The sequence below is a fragment of the Drosophila mojavensis genome, unplaced genomic scaffold (assembly GCF_018153725.1).
Source record: "Drosophila mojavensis isolate 15081-1352.22 unplaced genomic scaffold, ASM1815372v1 contig_136, whole genome shotgun sequence".
In the NCBI taxonomy this organism is placed as follows: domain Eukaryota; kingdom Metazoa; phylum Arthropoda; class Insecta; order Diptera; family Drosophilidae; genus Drosophila; species Drosophila mojavensis.
The window spans coordinates 21,187,614-21,210,485 of NW_025318667.1; the positions used below are offsets into that span (position 1 = coordinate 21,187,614).

Genomic DNA, 22,872 nt, shown 5'->3' on the forward strand with positions numbered 1-22,872 from the left:
TAGATTTTGTTAATATTTAAAATATAAATTTACTTATGCTATTAGAAAAAAATATATTAACAATAACAGCATTAAGATTGTAGGCGTATCTATATAAAAATGTGATCCTATCTAATCTGAGCACGCATAGCAATGCTGCTGGGAATCTCTATATTATTCAGCTGCAGCAGCTTGACCAGATTACGAATGAACTCCTGTGAGACCTTCAGCTCGTCGTCGGCCTCCAGGCGCTCGTAGAGATCGAGGGCGCCCTCGTAGTTATTGGTCTTCGTGAACTGGGAGAGCAGCATGTCGTAGATGCGCTGCTCGTCAATGGTGCGTTGCAGGCCTCGGACACCACGAGCCAGACGCAGGAGAGTGCGCACGGCGCCCTCTTGGCCCAGGTGCTCGCAGTTCTTCAGCAGCAGGTCGTGATTGAGCCGAAACTCTGGATTGATGACAAGCCGACGCAGCTGCGTCTCAGTGCCCGACTCGGCCAGAGCCAGCAGCAGGGCGCTGTTCATATTGGCTGCGCCGTGCACTCGGCTGACCGTCGACGTGACCGTGACCAGATGCTGCTGTGCTGACTCCTTGGTCATGCCCGGAAAACGTGCCAGCTCCGTCTCGTCGCCGTTGCTGAGTTTCACCAGCAGCGACAGCAGCTCGAACTGAAGCGGCGTGTGGTTGTGCCGCGTGGCCAGGCGCTGAAACTCTGCCACGGCGCCATCCATATCACCGCGATAGAGCCACTCCCGCAGCACAGGACCCAGCAGAGCATTGTGCGTCTGGCAGTAGCCCAGCTTGCGCAGAAAGTTGAACATCTCCAGTGTGGGGCTCGTGGATGCGGACCCGGATGCAGAGTCCTTTGCAGCCATTTTGGCAACATTCGTGAGCAGCTGCCAGACATTCTTGATGACATAGTCGCCGCCGTTGACCTTGTGCTGGGCGGCGCGCTGCTGCAGCAGCTCCTTGGCCTCTTCCAGCTGACCCTTCTCCACGAGCAGAGCGGCGTAATCAATCAGCTTATGCTCATCCAGAAGGAAACCTACAAATATATATACATATACATAATTGATATTTGACAATAAGAGCGGATATCTAGTCAAGATTCACCTGGATATGTGGTCTGTAGGCGCTGCAGGCTCTGCTGAGCACGTGGCAGGTTCTTCAGCTTGATGTGCAGATCAAAGATGGCGGCCAGCATCCCAGCGCTGGTCTGCACCCGTAGGGCATCGCACTTGGCCTGCAGTTCGAGCGCCCGCTCCAAGTGGCCGTCGCGCACGCTCAGCTGCAGCAGGCGCCGCAGCACGCCGCGCGTATTCAGCTGCTTGGCCTCCAGTTCGATGAGATGGCACTCGAGCTCTTCTCGCGACATGTCGCGCGGATGCTTGATGAAGCCGCCAACGGCCAAGACGGTATCCGCTGGTAGCTTCAGCTCCGCGTTGCGCATCTTCTGCAGCGTCTTGGCCAGCGACTGGCGTGTGTCCACATCGCTGTTGCTGCCCAGGCTCAACAGCGACTCGGCAGCCGCCGGGGAAATGTGCAGCTGCAGGCGCTGCATCTCGTGCAGGAAGCGCAACAGCGATGCCGGCTCCTGGCGTAGGCGCGTCTGTGGCCCGCACATCTGCAGCAGCAGTGCACCAACGAAGTCATCCTGGCGCTGCAGCGATCGCTGCTGCAATGTCTGGATCAGCTGGGCGAAGGCCTCGAAGCGCTTGGTCGCACGCATGTGTACAGCCAGCGTAGCCAACGGCTGAAGCAGCGTCGTCAGCTGGAGGCGTGTCGGGTAGCGTTGCAGCAGATCGAGCGCTGGCTGTAGCTCCAGATGCTGCAGCAGTTGGCTGAGCACGTGCACCAACGCCTGGGAGGGGCGCACGCCCACAGCGTCTAGCTGCTGCAGCGCCTGCACCGGCTGCTGCAGCGTCTGGTTGAGATTGGCTAGGACATATTGTCGCAGCGTCGGCTCGTCGCACTCCACGCCCAGGCGCTGCATATCGCCCAGCACCCGGAGCACGCCGCTCTCGCCCTCGCGCTTGTGTTGCTGCAGCAGCAGGGGCCAGAAGTAGTGCGGACGCAGTGGCTCACCCGCGGCATTCAGTGCTTCTAGGCAGCTCAGGGCAATCGAAGGTTGACGACGCAGCGCCAACTCAGTGAGCACCTCCAAGGCGCGCGGATTCTGGCCGCGCTGGCGCAGCTGGAGGGCAAACTGCAGCATCTGCTCGAGGGGTGTGTGGGCGCGGAAGAGCTCCTGAAGCAGGTACGCTGCATATCCATCGATGTTTTGCTTCTCGTTAAACTTGGGTGCCGGCAGCATCCCCACCAGTTGGATCATCAGCGCCGCCTGATCTCTGTACAGCATCTGGATGCAGAGACTGTTGATGGCCGGCGGCACGTCGATGTCGTTCACATAATCGGCGGGCAGCTGTGCCACCAGCTGCTGCATTAGCTGCACATCCACCTGCTGCTCGGCCAACACAGCGCGCAGCATTTGCATAAGCTGCGGCGCATTGAAGCCGCCCGCGTGCTGCCGGAGCAGGTCGCGCGCCCTGGGCAGCTCGTCGTTCTCCACGTAGGCGACGAAGCACAGGGCCTGGGTGCTGGCACTGGGCGTTATGCCCGCCGCGCGCATGCTGCTGAGGACCGTCTCGACGCCTGGTAGATCTCCGCTGCGCGCATGGCCCATGAGGAGGGCGTGAAAGTTACGCTTAGAGAGGGGAAAGTTGCGCTCACGCATGTCACTCAGCAGCTCGGTAGCCTGTCGCAAGTTCCCGCTGGCGCCGGCCACATCCAGCAGGGCGCTGTAGAGGCTTGCATCCGCGGCGCCATTGTAGGCGGCAATCTCGGCCAGTAGAGCACGATGATCGGCCAACGGCAGCTGGTTCTCGTGCAGCATCTGCAGCTGGGTGTGATAGTGCGCCATGGACGGTTGTTCCACTTTCAACAGCTGCGCCCACAGGCGCCGAAACAGATCCCCACGCTCTCGGCTGCTCAGCACTGGCAACAGCTCCGGCACACAGGCGCCCAACAGAAAGTGCAGCTGTTCGGCAGTTAGTGTGTTTTGCACTGGCATGGGTGGGCCCTCCAGCAGTGCCAGCAGTCGTTCGCAGTGCTCTTGGCGGAGCACATTGTGCTGCTGATAATGTTGCTCAAGCTGCGTCCACAGATCATCGAGGCTGGCGATGATGTTCCCGCGGTCATTGGCCTTCGCTACACGCTTCTTGTTCGAGGATGCGGGTCGTGCAACTGGTGTGGTTGCTGCCGTCGTATAGCTATTTGCAAGTGGCAGCAGTGCCGGCATTGTTGTCCTGCTGATCATTGGCATTGCATAATGCAGACATCCACGTGCCGTTGACGGCGCAATGGCAGCTCCAACTGCAACGCGTCGTAATTGAAACCGCAGGCGCACATTTTGGAAGAGGTGTGTACGCAACATGGCAATGGCCAAGGCGCTGGAAACACAGAATTGCTTAACGAAAACAAAACGTTGTAAAACTAGAGAACATGCGCGCCGGCAAAACACTGAATTAGTGCTGCACTAATATCGATATTATCTATCGTTGAAAATACATTTTACTATCGATGAAAACAATTCATTAAACAATTCTTATAATTTCGGCGAATGAGCAGTTGGAATATTTGCAATAACTGCAAGAAATAAATACTCTGTACTTTTTTTTTCGTATAATAACTATTCCATATTCAATGGTTCTTCACCGTCGTACTATCTTATTAAGGTGATATTAGCATATTACATATATATATGAGGTACGCATTGTACAAAAAATAGAAATACTTATTTTTACTTTATATATGACATTAATAATAAATGACTATTAATAGCATAAGTTGTTTATTTCATGTCTCATTTAATTTGCTACGAACTCAGTAATCGCACAACAAACATATCGATAGCACCTGATAATAACAAAAATCAGCTGTGTGAATGGTTTTCTGATTTGAATATGGCGGCAAACATTTACTGCGCACCTGTAATGAGAATCGTGCTAACGAAAACATTACGATAGTGATAGTGCCATCGATAACTTGCACTTCGCTCAAGTCGTGAAAAATATGAATATTTAAATTTGTTAAATGTAAATACTTCGAAATGCAAAGTTTGCGTGTTCATGAATTTTAATTGAGGGGTGTTGAGACAACAATATCACATCATTTGCAACGCCTTCCTCAACAATTCAACAACAATTTTAGCCACCAACATAAACCAGGGCTGTGGCTTTGGCCCTGGCAGTATGCAGAAACGATTATTGTTGACAGCAGAAGTTGCATCGAGTCAACAAACTGATGTGAATTCGAATGTCAGTCGGGAGTTGGAGTCGGCAGAAGAGGGCACAATGTTGCACAGTACGTACTCAAACTCTTCTGTATATATCTATGTGTGCACATGCACACATACATATATATTAAAGTGTGTTTTCGTTTGTTTGCTTTATTTATATATATGTACATACATATTATTTTTTCCTACGACAAACAGTTGCTCCTTCGGCCATTGATAAACTGCGCCGTTTTTGCTACCTGGGCAGAATCAAGCAGCCAGTTTATGCACCGACAACTTTTGACTTGACTGTGGAAGCCCATTTTGAGGCACTGCGTGAGCTGTGCGGCAAAGTGAATGAAAATGAGCTGATCGAGTGCCTGAGAGACGTTCTCGATGCATCCAATGATCAGTACTTGCCCCGACACGATGAGGCGATACTCGTCTTGGCCGTTTACCTTTCTACGTGCCCGGATGAAAAGCATCGCACACTGGTGCGCGGATATTTCGCTGCGCTTGTGCGCACTTCCCAGGAGTTGTTCTTATTTGTGAAGTTCGTGAAGCAAGTGCAAAAGCTGTTGGACCGGAAAACGCCCTTTAGTCGCACCGTGCGTAAAGCTGTGCTGGAGTGGTATCAGCATCAGGCACTGGACAAGCTGCTACATATGTGGTCGCTGGGCGATTGCAACTCGGCCCAGCATCGCGAACTCCTACAGCGATGCCACTACATGAGCGCCAAATTCGATGCGGATAAGATGGCCGCGTTGCGTGTGGTGTCTGCGCCCAGTAAGGACCTGATTAACTGGCCCGACTATCTGGAGCCTCTAGCACAATGCAAGGAGACGATTCAAGGCATTGCCAATCTGCGCCTAACCCCAAACGCAGAGGCTGCCCTGCCCCTTATCGAGAAAATGTCGCTTAGCTACGAGCACTTGCCGCGTCGCCTTGTGTCTGATCAGAAAGTTGTTAATCTACTCATGGCCAAAATGACCTACGACCAGATGCTGCAGAGTTGGCCAACATTCCTCAAGCTCAATAGGTCGAATCGCCACGCCCAGACGTGCTTCACTCAGCGTTTCTTCGATCCCTCAGAGCTGCGTGCAGCCAATGTCGAGCCACTACGCCTGCTGTTGCAGGAGGCACGCGGATTCAGCCGCAAAAAAGTGGTGAGTGTTTATGATGTATGCAAATCTGAACTCAATTAAATCCAAAATTGTGGCCGTAGATTACGAAAGGAGTTGTTTCACCAAGGCCGTCCAGCATTATACAGAAGCTGTACAAACAGTCGTTCGGCTTCAACAAACCTTTGGGCTTACGACTTCATATAACAATCAATCTGGAGATGGTTTACTTGCGCAGTGCGTAAACGTTTGAATGAAACGAAATCATATGATTTTGTTGGCTAATATTTGATTCGCTCCCCTAGAATATCTCCTTGGACGCTTTCGCTCGATCAAGTATATCGATGCCGTACTCGCTATAGCCTTTGGTTACTTCAAATGCGACCCTAAAGTAACCGTGCGTATTTGGTATGACAAGACTGGAAAGCTGAAAGCGCTGCCATGGACGCCAGCCATGTCGGTTGATGAAGCCAAGGCCACTTGCGAGAGCCAGAAGGTGGTGAAAATCAAACAGACTCTGATAGACGTAATCGACGATGCGCTGCAGGATACTGAACAGACGTATGATGTTTTCCTGGTGCTGGTGCCTTGTGGAACGCGTGGAAATCAAAGGAATAAGTCCGAACAACTTTGCAAGCGGCTGGACGAGTATCGTGAAAAGCGAAATAAAGATGCCAAGTAAATTGCTTTGCCCTCAGCTCGATTCCCCCTATTCCACCACTATTAAATCTCCTCCCATTTACAGATTCATCATATTGAGTCTGCGGCAACAGCATGGATCCATGGGCTATTCGAGTGAGCGTAACGAGAACATATTGGAGTTGTGCAGCATTTCAGAGCAGACGCCACGTTTGATCAATGCCTTTGCTCACGGTAAATTCTTCTAGGCTATAAGAACTAATACAACTTCTGTGCTACCCAATGCAGTGGATGGCATCCGGTAACCAAAGAATCATAATCAGCTATTTAATTGAAATCCCTATGGTAGCAAACGCACAGGCTGCATCAGCTGATGCTTGTCACTGGAAATAAGTTCACCGTAGAAGTGACAGCAAGCTATCTAGTGCTCTCTATACTTCCATCTCTTTCAATTTGCATCTCTCTAACACACCAGTGCACATCGCACACATTCACACATGACACGTAAATCTAGCAAGATATGACTAGACATAGCATCCATTGTTTCATGTGCGAGTTTTTCACGTACATCTCTGATGCTTATTAATTATATAAAATATTTACATGCATACCTTAAATAGCTCTTAAGCTACACACACAGCAGACACACATAAACAGGCACATACACACACACACACACACACACACACACACACACACAAACACATACACATATATACACTTATGAGTATATTAAGAGTATACATATATACTTTCACTCTATACAACGCTAATTTTTGGAACGACTTGTACCACATAGTTATACATACTTGCATTAAATTGGTAATTAGGCGTAGTTAAAGAATTTAATTGATAATTTAATTTCGAAAACGAATGAACTGAATCTAAATCTAAATTTAATTTGGATTAAAAACACAATTCAAGTGAATCTGAGCAAAGCGAGAGAAAAAAAAAAAAAAACACAAACAAATTGCCTTACAAACAAAATGTTAGTCAATCTTTAATTTTAACTAAACATACATATTAAATACAAGGAATTTCTTCGTAAAAGTACTGAAACAATATTAAAAAAACAAAATGGAAAAAAGCAAAAACGAAACCGAAAAGCAAAAGAAAGCATTTAGATAAAATTTTCAAACAAAACATAACTAAATGAAAAAAATAGTCCAAACTAACAAATAAGTTAAAAGCCCACGAACAAGCTAAGCAGCAAATGCAATATGAAATATTGTTATAAATTGATCTTGTTTTGAACATATTTAAAGAACAACAAAAAAGCAACTGCCCAAAATACTGTGAAATTTTATGTAACTAAAAAGCAAAATCGAATATGAACTAACAACAAATATGAGGAATCGAAGGCTTAGACACAAATTTATACAGCTAAGAACTCCTAATGTGCCATACACACACAGTCACACACACGCACACGTACAGACATATATATATATAGAATCACACACACACACATAAAGCCTAAACATAACTGAACAATAATTACAGCAAAGACACAAGAGATTCGAGTAATTTTTATTGAATACATTTAAATTTGTATACAAAAATACTGAACAAAAAGCCAATCAAACAAATACAATTTGGAAGCTTAGCAAAAAGTATTAAAAAAAAAAAAAAAAAAAAAAAAAAACAGGAATAAGAGAAACAAATAGCAATAGAAAAAGGATTTATAAAGAAAAGAAGAGAAAATTATTGAAACTTTAAAAGAAAATAAGAAATATGTATTTCTATGGACACCTTTGACATGTGTCCACACGCATCTGTGAAGTAAACCGTTGTGATCGCTTTGAAATTTTTATTTAAAACAAAAACGAAAGACAAACAAATTAGATGAAACTCAAGAGAAACTTAAACTAATATAGATTCAATTAAATATAAGTTAATTCCTTGTGGACTGGAATGCAAATCATTTCGTAATGACAAGAACAAACACAAAAACAAAAAGCAAGATAAATAAGTGAAACAAAACTTAAACCAGAGTGTTACCAAAAAAATAAATAAAAGCGTACCTAGACTCAGAATTCAAAAGCAACAAATGAAATTTGAATACTAAAACAAAGACAAACTCACTCACTGGCACGATACTACAGCAAGAAACAGTTAAACAAACACAGACACAGACACAGCACAGACAAACACAAACAAACAAACACGAAATACACACACATACACATATATAATATGTATTCAAGTAGTATTAAATAACTAATGTAATGTTGTATTCCGTATTGTATATATCTATAGTTGAAGTCATAAACCATATGATTTGATTTGTTAAGAACTACGCCAACTCAAACAAAACAGTATCAAAAGGAAGCTAAAGATCAGCTGAATGATCTAAAACAAAAACAAAAAACGAAATGTTTTGAAACCTACAGACAAACCTATAAATCCGCATTAGCAACAAGAAGCAAAACTTTATGTGATATCTATTTGAAAAATAAGCAAAACCGTAAACCCAATTCAAAAAAAAAAAAAAATATATATTTAAAATATAGACATAACAAAAACAAAACGAAAATGAACGACAAGAGAAACCAAAACATATAGGAAAATTTTGTAAACTTTCAGCAAATGAATCCAAAAAACAAAAAACAAAAGCAAAAGCGAAACGAACGAAACGAAATATATAAACAAATTGCACCTTATCTGTATCTATCCTAAGTTTAGGCCCTAATGAATGTATTTTACATGTATTTGCCACTTTGTCATTTTATTCTGTTAACCGAGTACTTAGCATACGTAAAATGTCTAATGTTATAATGTTTTAGTTAGCACTAAATACAGTTAAGTACATATATATGTATGTATGTATATACGTATGCAGATATGTATATATATATACATAGTTAACGCCAATTTATTGATTGAAGCAATATCCGATACGATACGATACTATATACTCACTAATTTAAATACTAAAATACAATAGGCTTAATGACGATTCATTCAAAATGTATCTATCTATCTATCTAACTACATATGCATATGTATCTATCTAGAAGAACTTGACGGCAATATGACGACGCCTTAGTATTATATATTTCGATGTATTCCTTTCTTTTGAATTTATCTATATAATTTCTACTCTCGTTTTTTATACGTTTTCTTTTATATACTAGCATATCTGCCCAGACAGATATCTATATATATATAAATATGTATACATATACATCTATATATATATATATAAACATCTCTATATATATGTAAATATATATGTATATATACGTACATATATATATACTTGTACACGACATAAAGTTGAATAAACAAAATTGAACTCAATCTCAATTCTCCATATTTTTTTTTTTTTCTGGCAACTTTCAGTTGCGTGTGGCTGTGTGGGCAGGTGGGCGTGTCGCGGCATTTACTTGTTCTCGGTGACAATGCCGGCGGGCCCGCAGATGTAGAGCTGCTTGTTGGCCCGCTCGCGTATTGGCTCGAAGCCCAGCTCGTCGGTCGGGATGCCATATTGCTTGAGCTTGCACTCGTATGTCTCCAGCAGATCGTCGTGGGCCTTCCAGGCCTTGGACAGCTCGTAACGCAGATCGATGATGGTCTGGTTCTTGGTGTCGACCACATCGCTGACGGTCTTCTCCACGGCCTCCAGCTTACCGGGGAAGTCGGGGGCACACGCGGCAATCGTCCTGCGCATGATGATGCTGCGTTTCTCGTCCTCGCGCAGCAGAGCCGCAATCTTGCGCTCGAGCAGCACGTTCTTCAGGCCCGTCTTCTGTTGTAGCTCGACGATGACCTCGTTGAAGCGCGCCTTCAGATTGGCCCGCTCGCTGACCAGAGCATCGTTGCGCAGCAGCAGCGTCTCCGACTCCCACATCAGACTCTTCACCTTCTTCTCCAGTATGGTGTTGCTCTTCTTGAGGCGGGCCAGCTGCAGCTTGTCGCGCTCATAGAACTCCAGCTTGCGCTGCAGCTCCTTCAGATGGGTCTTGGCGTGCTCCAGCGGCTCCTTGAGCCGGCGACTCTCAGTGGTTGCCTCGGCGGCGATGCGATCGCTGCGATCGGCCTGGCGGCGCAGCTGCTCGATTTGCTCCTTCATGCTGCCAATGAGCGCCAGGTTGTTCAGTGTGATGTCGTTATAATAGTTCTTCATGTCGTTGAATGCCAGATCGTGATGGTCCTGCAGGTCCTTGATCTGCTGATTCTTGCGCTCCTCCACCTCGAACATCTGCGCGTTGAAGAACAGCTCGAGCTTGTTGCGCTGCTCCCTCATCTTCTCGTCATGCAGGCGATCGTTGTCCTTGCGCTCGCTCTCAAACTGCAGACGCTGCTCTCTGGATTTGGATGGGAATTTTAGAATTTTGGAATTTTGGAATTTTGAATTTGGATCATCGAATCGTCGAATTGGAGCATTGGGTACTCACAGCAGCTGCTGGTTGTAGTGCGCCTCCAGCTGGCGATGCTGCATGTCGCTCATCTCGATGCGTTCGCGCACAATGCGGCGCAGCTGGCGCTTGTCCGTCTGCAGCTCCAGCTCCTGGAGCAGATGGTGCTCCTGGGCCACCTTCAGCTGGGTCATCGCCTCGGCGCGCACCTCGCCCAGCTTGCTGTGGTTCTCGAACTGCAGATGCTTCATCTGCTGCATGATGTGCTTGGTATCGATGTCCGCCAGATCCTGCGTGGCCTCGATCTCCTTGTCCTTCTGCTGCAGCTCGAACTTGGCCTCCTCTGCGCAAGCAGATCAAAGAGATTATAGGGACAGTGATATCGACTCAGCTCTCGAGTGCTGCTTACCCAGCTGCTGGCGCGTGATCTCCCAGAAGGTGCGTATCTTGTCGCGCTCCAACTGGAAGTAGTTGCGCTCCTCCCGCTCCCGATCCATCTCGGCCTTGAGGCGCAGCGAGAACGCCTCCAGCTGATCGCGCGTCATGGCGGACGTGTCCACGCCATCGATGAGCACTGCAAAGAGGCAAACGAGAGCTTTAAACTAGCCAACGACTATTATGAGCAAATTTAATAAGAATGCAGCCCATTAATGTGCGTGTGTGTGTGCTATCTCTGCGTGTGTGTGTGTGTGTGTGTGTGTGTGTGTTTTAGGATTGCGCCTCATGCCCGCATGTGCAGAGCTGCTGCTGTAATTGGTTTGTGTAATTGGCATCGTTCACCGGCTGGTGCCGAGCCTTGCCTCCAGCTGCCTGGCGCATGTCCTCTGCCAGGTCCAGGAAGGACCAACAGCAGCCTCCATAGAAACAATTATGTGCGTTAGAGGCCGTTGCTTTGCTCACTCGTGGAAATTAAGTGCGTCTTTTTTCCGCTCACTTCACCCTCCCTCTCCCTCTCTCTCTCACTCACTCTCTTGTGTGCTTGTGTGTGTGTGTGTGTGTGTGTGTGTGTGTGGAGTCTGGGCTGCTGCAGTGGAGCATGTGGCATTGCGTTTGGGTTGCGCTTGCACAATTAAATTGTATTGAGCATGTGGCCAACATGGACGCCACTTGTCACACTCTGTTTTCCTGCTGACCAAGCCTCAGATTATCATTATTTGACAAATTGTTGTGCCGCCCAACTGACAGAGACCCACCAAACCAGCAGCCCATCGAACCACCGACCCACCGACCCAACAACCCACCGACCCACTGGCTCGCTGGCCGAGCCCAACTTTACCAGTCACATTAATTACTTACGCCGCTCCGACTTTGGTACTTAACTATCTTTATGCCATCTGCGAGGGCAATTGCACTGCGAGCATTTAACAATTTTTTTCTGCATCCAGAGTAAAAACAACTATCGGACTGGATCTACTTTGGCTTTAAGGATCAGATCTATGGCTAACGAAATTCTTCAATTCTTGATATATGTAACATATCAGTATGTCTGTTATCAGTATATCAATATATGAATAAATCAATATAACAATATATCAATATCAATACGTCAATATATCAATATATCAATATATCAATACATCAATATATCAATATAACAATATATCCGTATATCAGTATATCAATATACGAATATATGAATATAACAATATACCAATATCAATACATCAATATGTCAATATATCAGTATATCAGTACATCAGTACATCAGTACATCAGTACATCAGTACATCAGTACATCAGTACATCAGTATATCAGTATATCAGTACATCAGTACATCAGTACATCAGTACATCAGTACATCAGTACATCAGTATATCAGTATATCAGTATATCAGTATATCAGTATATCAGTATATCAGTATATCAATATATGAATATATCAATGTAACAATATACCAATATCAATACATCAATATGTCAATATATCAGTACATCAGTATATCAGTACATCAGTACATCAGTACATCAGTACATCAGTACATCAGTACATCAGTACATCAGTACATCAGTACATCAGTATATCAGTATATCAGTATATCAGTATATCAGTATATCAGTATATCAATATATGAATATATCAATGTAACAATATATCAATATCAATACATCAATATAGCAATATATCAATTCATAAATATTCAGCTGATAAGCAAACCTTAACAAAGTCCCACTTAAGTTAATAGTACCGGGCAACAAACTTGATAGACACTGGAATTTAGTCGAGCTTGCCTTCATATCAAACAACTCTGTTTGGCAGAGAAGTCAAAAATTAATTATATTAATGCATAAATCTCAGTTAATACAATAATATTGTCTCTTTGGATCTCTACTCTCTATCTCCGGAATCTCTGCCTCATCTCCAGTGTCGTTCATTTCTTCTCAGTGCTTTTGATTACATTTGAGTACATCTAATACACAAAAACATAATATTTTCCTGATCCACAATTGCATCCTAAACCCTATCTGGAAATAAGAAATGACTGAAGAAATGACTCGAAGAAGAAATGACTGAAGACCTAAGCACGACCGGCTGCCACTAATTTCACTTTCCAAGTGATAATATTCTGCTAATTTGTGATCATAGATATAAGAACATTATGTGGAGAGTGAAGTATGGAGAGTGTGCTAGCATGCCCGCTATTCTATAGTTATAATTCAGTCAAATGCAAATTCCGCTCCCTATGATCTCATTGATCTCACTCAAATGCCTTATCAACTATGTTAACTTTGGTTCCCTCTCCGAGTAAAGTTGCTTGAAGCACCTAAAATTTCAGCTCTATATTGAATTGAATGTTAATGCTTGCTCGAATCGAATATTATGTATACCTATATATGGTGTATATATAAGGGTATAGTATATATGGTATATGTATTATATAGACAGTATCTTTGAAGATCGACAAGGATCAGCTCAGTTAACACTTAGGATCGATATAGTTATCAACTCACCTGGCAACTTCTTGCCCTTTTTGCCTTTCTTACTCTTTGGTGGCTGTGAATGGAAAGTGGAAAAGTATGTTAATTCTGGGCAATGCAGAAATTCGATTTCAAAACTAAAAACATACCCGATGTGAAATGAAATGAAAATATCAAATGCAAATAAATCCAAGTCAAGGTTCAAGTGCGTGAATCGGGTCAATGCAAGTGCAGTTTTTGGGGACATGTGAAGGCGGCAGTTAGTCAAAGTAATTTAAAAGGATTTTGAATGGGAATGAATGAATCGAGTGTTGAATATACACATGTATATGGGTTGAATGTATAAATAAAGCTCTGCTTAATGTGTAATTCGATTTCCTTAGCTGGCTGCTGCGATGGGGTAACGAGCTGTTTTTTTTTTTTTTTTTCATCAGCTTCTTCTTCTGCTATGCGCAATGCATCCTCGAAAAAGGCGGCAGGCAGCCACGGGACAGGACAGCAGCGCAGGAGTACCAGGAGCAGGAGCAGGAGCAGGAGCAACAGCATTGGACGTGCAGAGGTGGCACGAGTCTGAGGCGGTGGCAACGTCGCCGTTTTAAATAATGTGATGGCGCGGCTTTCAAAACAATTTCACAACAGCTGTTGGCTTATTGCATATTTTATGACTGCAAATTATTCAAAAATTTTCGAAGCCGCGCCCGGCCCAGCCGCCAGTCGCGTCGCCTCGCTCCACGTTGTTGCTGTTGCTGTTGTTGTTGTTGGCGTTGGCAAAAGGCGTAAAATTTTCATAAATAATAATAGTATACATATACATGAATGTATATATCTGTATATATATATTTATATATATACATATATATATATATATGTATGTATATATGCAGTGGAGTGTGTGCTTGAATATACAAATTGTCGAAAATGGACAACAGCAGCGACGCGGGTTTGTTGCATGCTGCACAATTCTTTTGCCATTTAACAGCAGTAGGCAGGAGGCGCTGCAACTGAGACATAAGCATATATTTACTATATATACACACACATATATATATATATATATAGTTGTGTGTATATGTATGTGTGTGTGCAGCATGTTGTTGCAGCACAACAGCCTGGCTTGGCATGAAAAATTGAATGTGCCAATGCCTGAGCCTGAGGCTGAGGCTGAGGCTGCAGTCTCTCCTGCCTCCTGCCCCGCCTATAAGGCGGGGCCAAAGGGCTGCTATCAGCGCTGCATCAAACAACGGACAACAGGACAATGTTTAAAGATGCTGCAGTAAGTACTGCTACAGCTGCTACTCCTGCTGCTGCTCCTGCTCCCCTCTGTTGCTGCTCCTACTGTATTCCAGTTGCTCAACATCGTTTATTATACGCCAAAGAGATCTTTGCTCTGCTTTTAGCTTACCATTTTGTAGAGTTCCCAGAGATTTGCCCTTATCCAGCGAGAATGTGCTGCAAGCTCTTTGAATTTTGATTATAATTTGTGCCGGGCCGAGCAGTTAATTTTGTTATTGTTTGTTATTATTGCTGCTGTTGTTGTTGTTGTTGCTATTGTCGTTGGTTGCCCAGAGTTACCAGCTGGGATTGTCGGCGCTTTAACAAATGCCAAGCAACCGCTTGGCCAGCCAATAAATTTCACAAATATATTTATATTTATGCATATAAATATATATTTATATATTTTCAATCTGTGTCTAAGTGTGAATTTGTGATATTCGGAAAAACGACTGAGCAACTATAGCATGCTATATAGCCTTAAGTACTTGTATATACTTAAATGTTTAGTTTTCATTGATATTTTTGTATTTTCTTAAATCAAGCTGTTGCTCATTTTCTATGAGAGAGAGAGGGAGGGAGAGGGAGATAAATAGATAGAAGCGAGACTGAGAGAGTGACTGGAGAGAGAGTGAGGGAGATGTATTGCTAGATAGATTTATCGATAGATCGAGAGGGACACCGAGATAGAGAGATAGAATCGAGAAAGAGAGCGAAAGAGAGAGGGTGAAAAGAGAAAGAAAAAAGAAGAAAGAAAAAAGAAGAAAGATAAAAGAGAATGAAATGCAGAAACAGAGACTGGGAGATAAAAACAGAGCGATAACTAGACAGACACAGACAGATAGAAAGAGTGAGAGAAAGGGAGAAAGAGAGAGAAGGGGAAAGAAAGTGCGAGAGATGGAAAGAAGAAAGAAAACATAGAGTAAAAGGGAGAAGTAGACACAGGGAGAGAAGTAGGCAGACAAAGAAGGAGAGAGTAAGAGAGAAAGAAAGAAAGAGAGAGAGAGAGAGAGAGAAGAAAAGAGACAATGGGACAGGTAAAGAGACATAGATAGAAGCATAGACAGAATCGAAAGAGATATCGTATAAAGAAAGACCTGAAAATAATATTAAAAAATAAATTAATTAAACTAATAATATTATCAGTTCACTTACTTTATTCTGTTTTCGATTAGACTACCTATATGCATGAATATATTATAATTTCTAATTAAAAACGAAGCTTTCCTTTCTTGCCAAAACTTCTAGCCGCTGGCCGAGCTCATGCATATACCCCAAGGCAGAAATTGAGTTTAGAGGGTATGGCAAATAAGAAGCGAACGACAATGAAATTGAAATACAAGCTGATGAAGTTAACGGCTGGCCGATAAAGTTGCCAGCAACCGGGTCGAGTCGCATAAATATCTCGCCATAAGTAACCCCGGCAATGCAGTCGAGCCTTGCGTTGCACGCTCACTTGCCTCCGCCGTGCTGTCCGGCTGTCCGGCTGTCCGGCTGTCCGGCTGTCCGGCTAGCCCCTGAACCCTAACCCCATGAACCCAATGGCCTCTGCTCTGTGGCACTTAAGTAAATAGCTTGGCAGTTTGGAGCACTTTAAATGCATTCACTTTAAAACTGAGACAGAGCGAGAGAGAGAGAGAGAGAGAGAGAGAGAGAGAGAGAGAGAGAGAGAGAGTGGGAGAGTGAGGGAGCTGCTGCAGTCATTGTGGCTCTTGTTGTTGTTGCTTGGCAGATTTTAGACTTTGGCAATTAGGTTATAATCAGGCTAAGGCGCATAATTATTTTGCGTGTCTTTCTCAGCTTCAGCTCTTTCTTTATGCTTTCTTTTAATGCTAGTCAGGATGCAGACTGTTTTAATTAATTGAATCTGCTCAGTGGGCAAGTTTCCAGCTAATCAAAGCTCACTTTGATTAGATCACCTTGGGCGCAGCATCAAATTTCTCACCTACATTTGCCTATGCCGAAAGGAAGTCTTTAAGTGCAGACGAAACTTTTGGCGCGAATATTTCACGCCTTAATTTGTGGCAGTGGCAGGAGCTGGAGCAGGAGTAGTGGCAGTGGCAGGAGCTGGAGCAGGAGCAGCGAGTCGTCGAGTTGTTGTTTGAAAATTATGCGCCGCTTGCTTGGCGGTTGTGTAAACAGAAGCCCCAAATAAAAAGGATATTGCCGGCTGTTGGGGCTTGCCGGTTAAATGCTTTAATTGAAATTAATAACCGCAGCCCAGCATTGAGCAGTTGAGCAGCAGTCGTTGCCTTTTCCAGCTAACTTGGCTAGCAGGCCAGCCACACAGCCACACAGCTAGTCAGCCAACTCGACTGCCTGAGAATTTTCAATTGTTTTCATTAAAAGTCAATTTTAGGGGGGCGCAAGGCGAAGGGCGAAGGGCGATTCAACCCTTCGCAGAGCGGGGCTAAAATGCCTTGCGGGTGCTGGGGGGGCTGGGGGCGGCTGCTGAGGCTCGTGCCGCATAATTTTGTATTGGCAGATGCTGTTGGCCATGGACCATTGCACGGCTAACGGTAACGTTAACGGTAACGGTAACGGCTGCCAAGGGTCAGGCGGCTGCTGCCTGGGCGCTGATTGAAAGTGAAAGTAAACGCTGCTCTCACATAGAGACAGACACTGACACACACACACACACACACACACACACACAGACACAGACACACACACAGACTCGCACCGTAAGACATATTTCAAATGCTATTATGAAATGTGCACAGCTTTCAGCTCTTCGTCGCGCAACGTGTTGAGGCTAGCTTTAAGGCTGCCAAATTCGAGTCGAGTTAAATTATAAATATTTGTTCATCTTAGCAGCAGTTTTTTAAATTATAAAGAATGTAGCCCTACTTAAAAATAAAGTTGTCAAAAAGGAAAATCTTTTAATTTATTTGAAAATTAAAATTGGTCCAATGCAAAATTTTTAGCATATTATTAAACAGAGTGCAATTTTCATTTGTAGGGCAGCTAAATTTAAAATATAGATATATACAAAAAAAAAAATGTTTAATTTATTTTTTAAATCTACATAAATATTCATAAAAATATTTATAAATTTGTATACATCATTAATTATAATTCTTTAGCAGGCGTTATTAATTACTAACGCCTGTTCAAGAATTATAGTTTAGGCATTTTTTACAAATTTTTATATATATTAATATATTTATTTTCTTCTTAATTTTCATTAATTTTTAAAATTATAAAATTTTATAAAAATGAGTTATAACGAAAATATTAAAATTTATTGGAATACATTTTTACGAATTTCGAAAAGGGTTTTTAATATTTTGAATACATCTTTATAAATTGTGAATAAATGTGTTATTATCGTCATTGCTTCAAAAGTCTACTTGTGCGAATCCCCTAGGTCATTTTTTGTTTTTTAATTATCTTGAACTTCTCTGGAGCAATGCCTATGTGTTGAACAAACTTTGAAAAATATTGAACAAGCTCTTCAAAAAAATTAAAAAATGTTATTCATAAAAAATTGTAGAAATTTAAAAAGCTTTTGTACATTTTGTACATATATCTATATCTATATATATATATATATTCAATATATATATATATATATATATATATATATATATATATATATATATATATATATATATATATTGTAGACACTTTTCATTTAGAAGCCGAGCGAAGTAATCATCGAAGCTGTGGCCTATTTTGAGTTTAAAAACAGATCGTTCAGAAATAGGGCTATCGATAAATTTAATATTAAATTATTTTTTATTTTTTATTTTGTATATTCTTTATAATAAAAAAAAAAACAATATATTAAACAGAAATGATGTTTTCTGTATTCAATAGTTATAGCTGTAAAGTAGATGCTGATATGCTCAGATAGTTTCTAGTTAGCTTAACTAAAGCCGATCTATAGCAGTTATTTTAGAGCTTGCTGCTTTAGGTAGGCTTTAGGTTAGCGTTGGGTTAGCCTTAGATTAGCTTTGGGTTAGCTTTAGGTTAAGCATAAGCTTGATCTCATTACAGGGATAGTGATTGTCGCTGTCTCTGTCTCTGTCTCTCTCTCTCTCTCTCTCTCTCTCTCTCTCTCTCTCTCTCTCTCTCTCTCTCTCTATGTGTGAATGACTGAGCTTGTAGCTGCTGCACTCTGTGTGTGTGTGTGTGTGTGTGTGCAAGACAGAGAGAGGAAGATATAGAGAGGATGACAGAGATAGGGAGACAGAGGCCAAATGCGGTTGCAGAAGTTATTTGCTGTGTTATTTTCAGAACAGCTTCCGCCTTGCTCAGCAGCGGACATCCTGTTGTGTTTGAGAGTTAAATTTGCGCAGCTGCTTAGACTAACGGACCAACAGCTCTTGTCTTTGCATTCTAGCCACAGCCACAGCTACAGCTACAGCCACGACCACGACCACCAGTCAGACCCTTCCAACCAAGCAGCCACCGCAAACCAAAAAATAAAATTATAATAATAAATAAATAAAAATACTTAAAGTTAGTTTTCAGCGTTTACTAAATTTATAGTTTGACTTTCTTATATTTATTAATAAAAAAAAAAATATATATATATATATTTAAAAAAATGTAAGGTCTGAACTCGAATTACATTTAATTCATGCTCAATATGAAAAAGTTCATCTATTTATTTATAGCCAGTATATACTGTAACAGTGGAAACGGCTTTGATAATAAACTTTACTTGCCTGAATAACTTCTTAGTTTCAGTCTTAGAATATAAATCATCTGTAGAATCAGAATCAATCAGAAATAAGAATGAAATGCAAATCAGAAATGAATATAAATTCCTTTTCGATTATAAATTTAAATAAGGGATAATTATACTTCAAATAACATATACTTATTGAATCTGTCGATAAATTATTATTTTTATTTTCTATTAACAATTTAGAATATCTTTTTTATACATATAAATTAAAGACAACTCAACGCTAAAATCTCATTTTATATTCATTTCAATCTGAACAAGATCTAGTTTACTGTCTATATTCTAGTTCATTACAAATTTTCAGTCACCTGTCATCAAAAAAATAGCAAACGAAGCCAATTTACTCTGTTCACAGTGTGAAGAAGAAAATCAAACAAGGATATTGTAATAAATATATTTGTCCTTTATTTGTGGAGTTTTATATGGGTTTTGTTTTAATGTCATATTCGTTTTCTTGTGGTAGTATTATTTATATATATATATATTTATATATGTCTGTCGTATATAACTATGTAATTATGTATATATATATATATAAATATGTATTTAAGTTTTATATTTGATTTAATACAGTTATTTTCGATTTACGCTAACGGTAATTAATTATAATCGTATTTATGTATATGTAACATATATGTATTTTGCATGTATGTAACAATATATATGTATGTATGTATATATGTATGTATGTATATATATACAGAGGTGGTCAAAAGTAATTACACACCGAGCTTTTTTCTGCATGCTCAGCTTTAAAAGCTTGTTGTTGTTGTTCGCTGTTTTTGAAAAAAAGCTTTTGTGTCATAAAGCTTATTCTGTGTAGAAGCGATCGGCAAAAAGAAATTGCTAAAATAACGGTACAGGTTCGTAGATATAGCAAAAAGAACAGTTACCTAGAGGTTGTCAAAAGTATTTACACACATTTTTTTTGCGTCATAAGTATTTACACAATGTAAATTTGCCTTTAGTCTTTGATTTGCGTTGATCATGTGCGGTCTTTGACTAAGATCGGAATTCAATTTGTAGTTGAAATTGTAGATGTGCTGTAAAATGGTAAAAACAAAGGAACTATCAGTCGAAACAAGATCCGAGATCGTAACCAAGTTTAAGAGTGGTGTTGGGGCATCGGAGTTGGTAAAGATATTCAAAATATCTAGAAAAACGGTGTATAACTTGGTTAACAAAAGGGATACACTTGGAAATTTGAATAATTTACACCGAAGTGGGCGAAAGCCAGCATTGAACACCAGGGAATGCAGAAGACTTGTCAGCACATTCGTAGAAAACCCCGAGATAAGCCCAGTTAAAGTGTCTGCAGCATCACAACAGATAATTGGTAAACATGTCAGTGATGCTACTATTCGTAGAAGGTTAAAGGATGTTGACATAAACACCTATGTCGTCCGAAAAATCATTGATATCTCGGAAGCAAACAAAGCAAAACGTCTTGCTTTTGCTTTAGAGTACATTGAAAAGCCTTTGGAGTTTTGGTACAACATTTTGTGGACAGATGAGGTTGCATTTCAGTTTCAAGGCTCATTTCGAAAGACTTTTATGCATTTAAGTCGACAAAATAAAAAAAACTGCAGTGCAGCCTCTTAGCAGGTTTGGAGGTGGCACAGTAATGTTTTGGGGTTGCATGTCGTACTATGGTTTTGGAGATTTTGTGCCAATAGAGGGCACTCTGACCCAATCACGATATTTGCACATATTAAATGACAATGCTTTTACTTCGGCGAACAAACTATTTCCAACAATCGAATGGGTATTGCAGCAAGACAATGCTCCATGCCACAAAGGCTCAATACCCACCAAGTTTTTGGCGGACTTAGATCAAGCAATCCTGCCCTGGCCTGCGCAAAGTCCGGACCTTAACATTATTGAAAATGTTTGGGCTTTAATAAAATCCAAACGGCTATTCAAAAAGGACCGGAAACGGGATGATACCATTCAGGAAGTTACCGGAATATGGTCGGAGCTCACAGTTGACTTCGCCCGATCATTGGTAACATCAATTCCAGCCAGGCTTCAGGCTGTAATTGACGAAAAAGGGGGAATGACAAAATACTAAATTAAATAAATAAACCCTTTATTATGTTCAACAAAAATTAAAAATAAATAACATTAATTAATGCCATTAAAAAATGTTTAAATTTTGTGTAAATACTTATGACGCAAAAAAATGTGTGTAAATACTTTTGACAACCTCTAGGTAACTGTTCTTTTTGCTATATCTACGAACCTGTACCGTTATTTTAGCAATTTCTTTTTGCCGATCGCTTCTACACAGAATAAGCTTTATGACACAAAAGCTTTTTTTCAAAAACAGCGAACAACAACAACAACAACAAGCTTTTAAAGCTGAGCATGCAGAAAAAAGCTCGGTGTGTAATTACTTTTGACCACCTCTGTATATATATATAATTACGAACTTCTTTAAATACTTATCGATAAGTAAATAGAATGCAAATGTAAATATATACATATGTATATGTGTAGTGGGAGGGGAGAGGATGCGGAGTGCAGGAGAATGTTATCGATAATTAACTATAGTGATATCGATAATTCAATTCGAGCGAAGAGGACAGAGTTGAGTAAATAATTGAATTAAAATTTAACTAAAGTCGTTCACATACCTACATATGTATATGTAAATGTCTGTTAAACATACACACACTTACATACATATATACATACATACAAACGTGCACGAAAGTGTATGTACATTCATATTATTGCATTTGCTTATTTATTGTTTTGCTTTGTCTTCCATTATTATTTTCTTTTCTTTTTTTTTTTTTTTTTTTTTTTTGTGTTGAACGCTTAAGCTGATTGCCTATATTTATATACAAATTAAATTTTGATTAAGCTGATCGATCAGAAACCACGCCCCACCGCCTCCCGCCCCCATTGGCCCAACAGTGGCACCTGAAATCCCGTTGAGCCTCAAGCTTTTCTTTGCGTCTTTCTCGTTTTATAGTACTTGCAGCACTTGGATTTCATATTATAGCACTATATATAGATATATATATGCATATAACAGTTATTTATTTTGAGCTTCACAATACATATATACATGTGTATATGTGTATACTTTTCTTGCTCGATTATATTAGTATGCGAATGAGGGCCAATACGCTTGCTTCGATAGTAACAATTCAAAATCATTTTACAATTTTAACAAAATATTTTATATTTTACATAATTTTATTTCACATTTGCGCAACAAAAAATGTTCAATATTTATAATCTAATATAAAATAAATTGATAAATTTATAATTTTCTATTTACTTCTTTAGTAGTTTTTGAGATTTTTATTAATAAATAAGGTATTATATATTTCAATTTAACTTTTAAAATTACATTTAAATAAAATTTATTAGTACATACAGTAGGCGACAAATTAATGTGTTTGGCTCTCAAAGAATTTGAAATCGATATAGAATGAATTTTAGGTTAGGTTAGGTGCCATAATTTACAGTCGAATTCATAGTCAAATGAGTCAATCAAATTAGCTGTTTTATTTAATTTTTTGTTTGTTTTGTATTTGTACAATGTACAGTGAAATTTTAATTTTAGCTCAAATATATGAAAAAATATAAAAACA

The 22,872-nt window shown here is 41.0% G+C and overlaps 2 protein-coding genes across 3 annotated transcripts; one reads left to right on the forward strand and one right to left on the reverse strand.

The window, feature by feature from the left end:
• Positions 1–33: 33 nt before the first annotated feature.
• Positions 34–15,023, reverse strand: LOC6584393 (leucine-rich PPR motif-containing protein, mitochondrial). Its single transcript, XM_044008590.1, has 8 exons — positions 14,696–15,023; positions 13,327–13,360; positions 10,786–10,950; positions 10,416–10,719; positions 9,405–10,325; positions 5,750–5,963; positions 1,093–3,514; positions 34–1,024 (listed from the first exon to the last, which is right to left on the reverse strand). Exons 1-8 carry the CDS (start codon positions 14,696–14,698, stop codon positions 108–110), a joined length of 4,980 nt encoding a protein of 1,659 aa, XP_043864525.1. The 5' UTR covers positions 14,699–15,023; the 3' UTR covers positions 34–107.
• LOC6584392 lies at positions 4,017–9,130 on the forward strand. Of its 2 annotated transcripts, XM_002010012.4 has the most exons (6): positions 4,017–4,341; positions 4,475–5,421; positions 5,481–5,613; positions 5,682–6,054; positions 6,122–6,249; positions 8,275–9,130. In XM_002010012.4, the coding sequence occupies exons 1-6, from the start codon at positions 4,230–4,232 to the stop codon at positions 8,298–8,300; spliced, it is 1,719 nt and encodes a 572-aa protein (XP_002010048.2). In that variant the 5' UTR covers positions 4,017–4,229; the 3' UTR covers positions 8,301–9,130. The 2 variants fall into 2 exon arrangements, with proteins under 2 accessions (XP_002010048.2, XP_032587942.1); XM_032732051.2 differs by having other exon boundaries at positions 4,020–4,341; positions 6,122–9,130.
• Positions 15,024–22,872: the final 7,849 nt, after the last annotated feature.

Bases quoted from the DNA above. Each gene is read 5' to 3' on its own strand.
- LOC6584392 (XM_002010012.4), top strand. From the start codon at position 4,230: ATGCAGAAACGATTATTGTTGACAGCAGAAGTTGCATCGAGTCAACAA. The intron at 4,342-4,474 runs GTACGTACTCAA...TACGACAAACAG, and splicing joins AGAGGGCACAATGTTGCACA to TTGCTCCTTCGGCCATTGAT. The intron at 6,055-6,121 runs GTAAATTGCTTT...TCCCATTTACAG, and splicing joins AAGCGAAATAAAGATGCCAA to ATTCATCATATTGAGTCTGC.
- LOC6584393 (XM_044008590.1), bottom strand. The intron at 10,951-13,326 runs GTGAGTTGATAA...GCCTCTTTGCAG, and splicing joins AAAGGGCAAGAAGTTGCCAG to TGCTCATCGATGGCGTGGAC. The intron at 10,720-10,785 runs GTAAGCAGCACT...CTGCTTGCGCAG, and splicing joins GATCACGCGCCAGCAGCTGG to AGGAGGCCAAGTTCGAGCTG.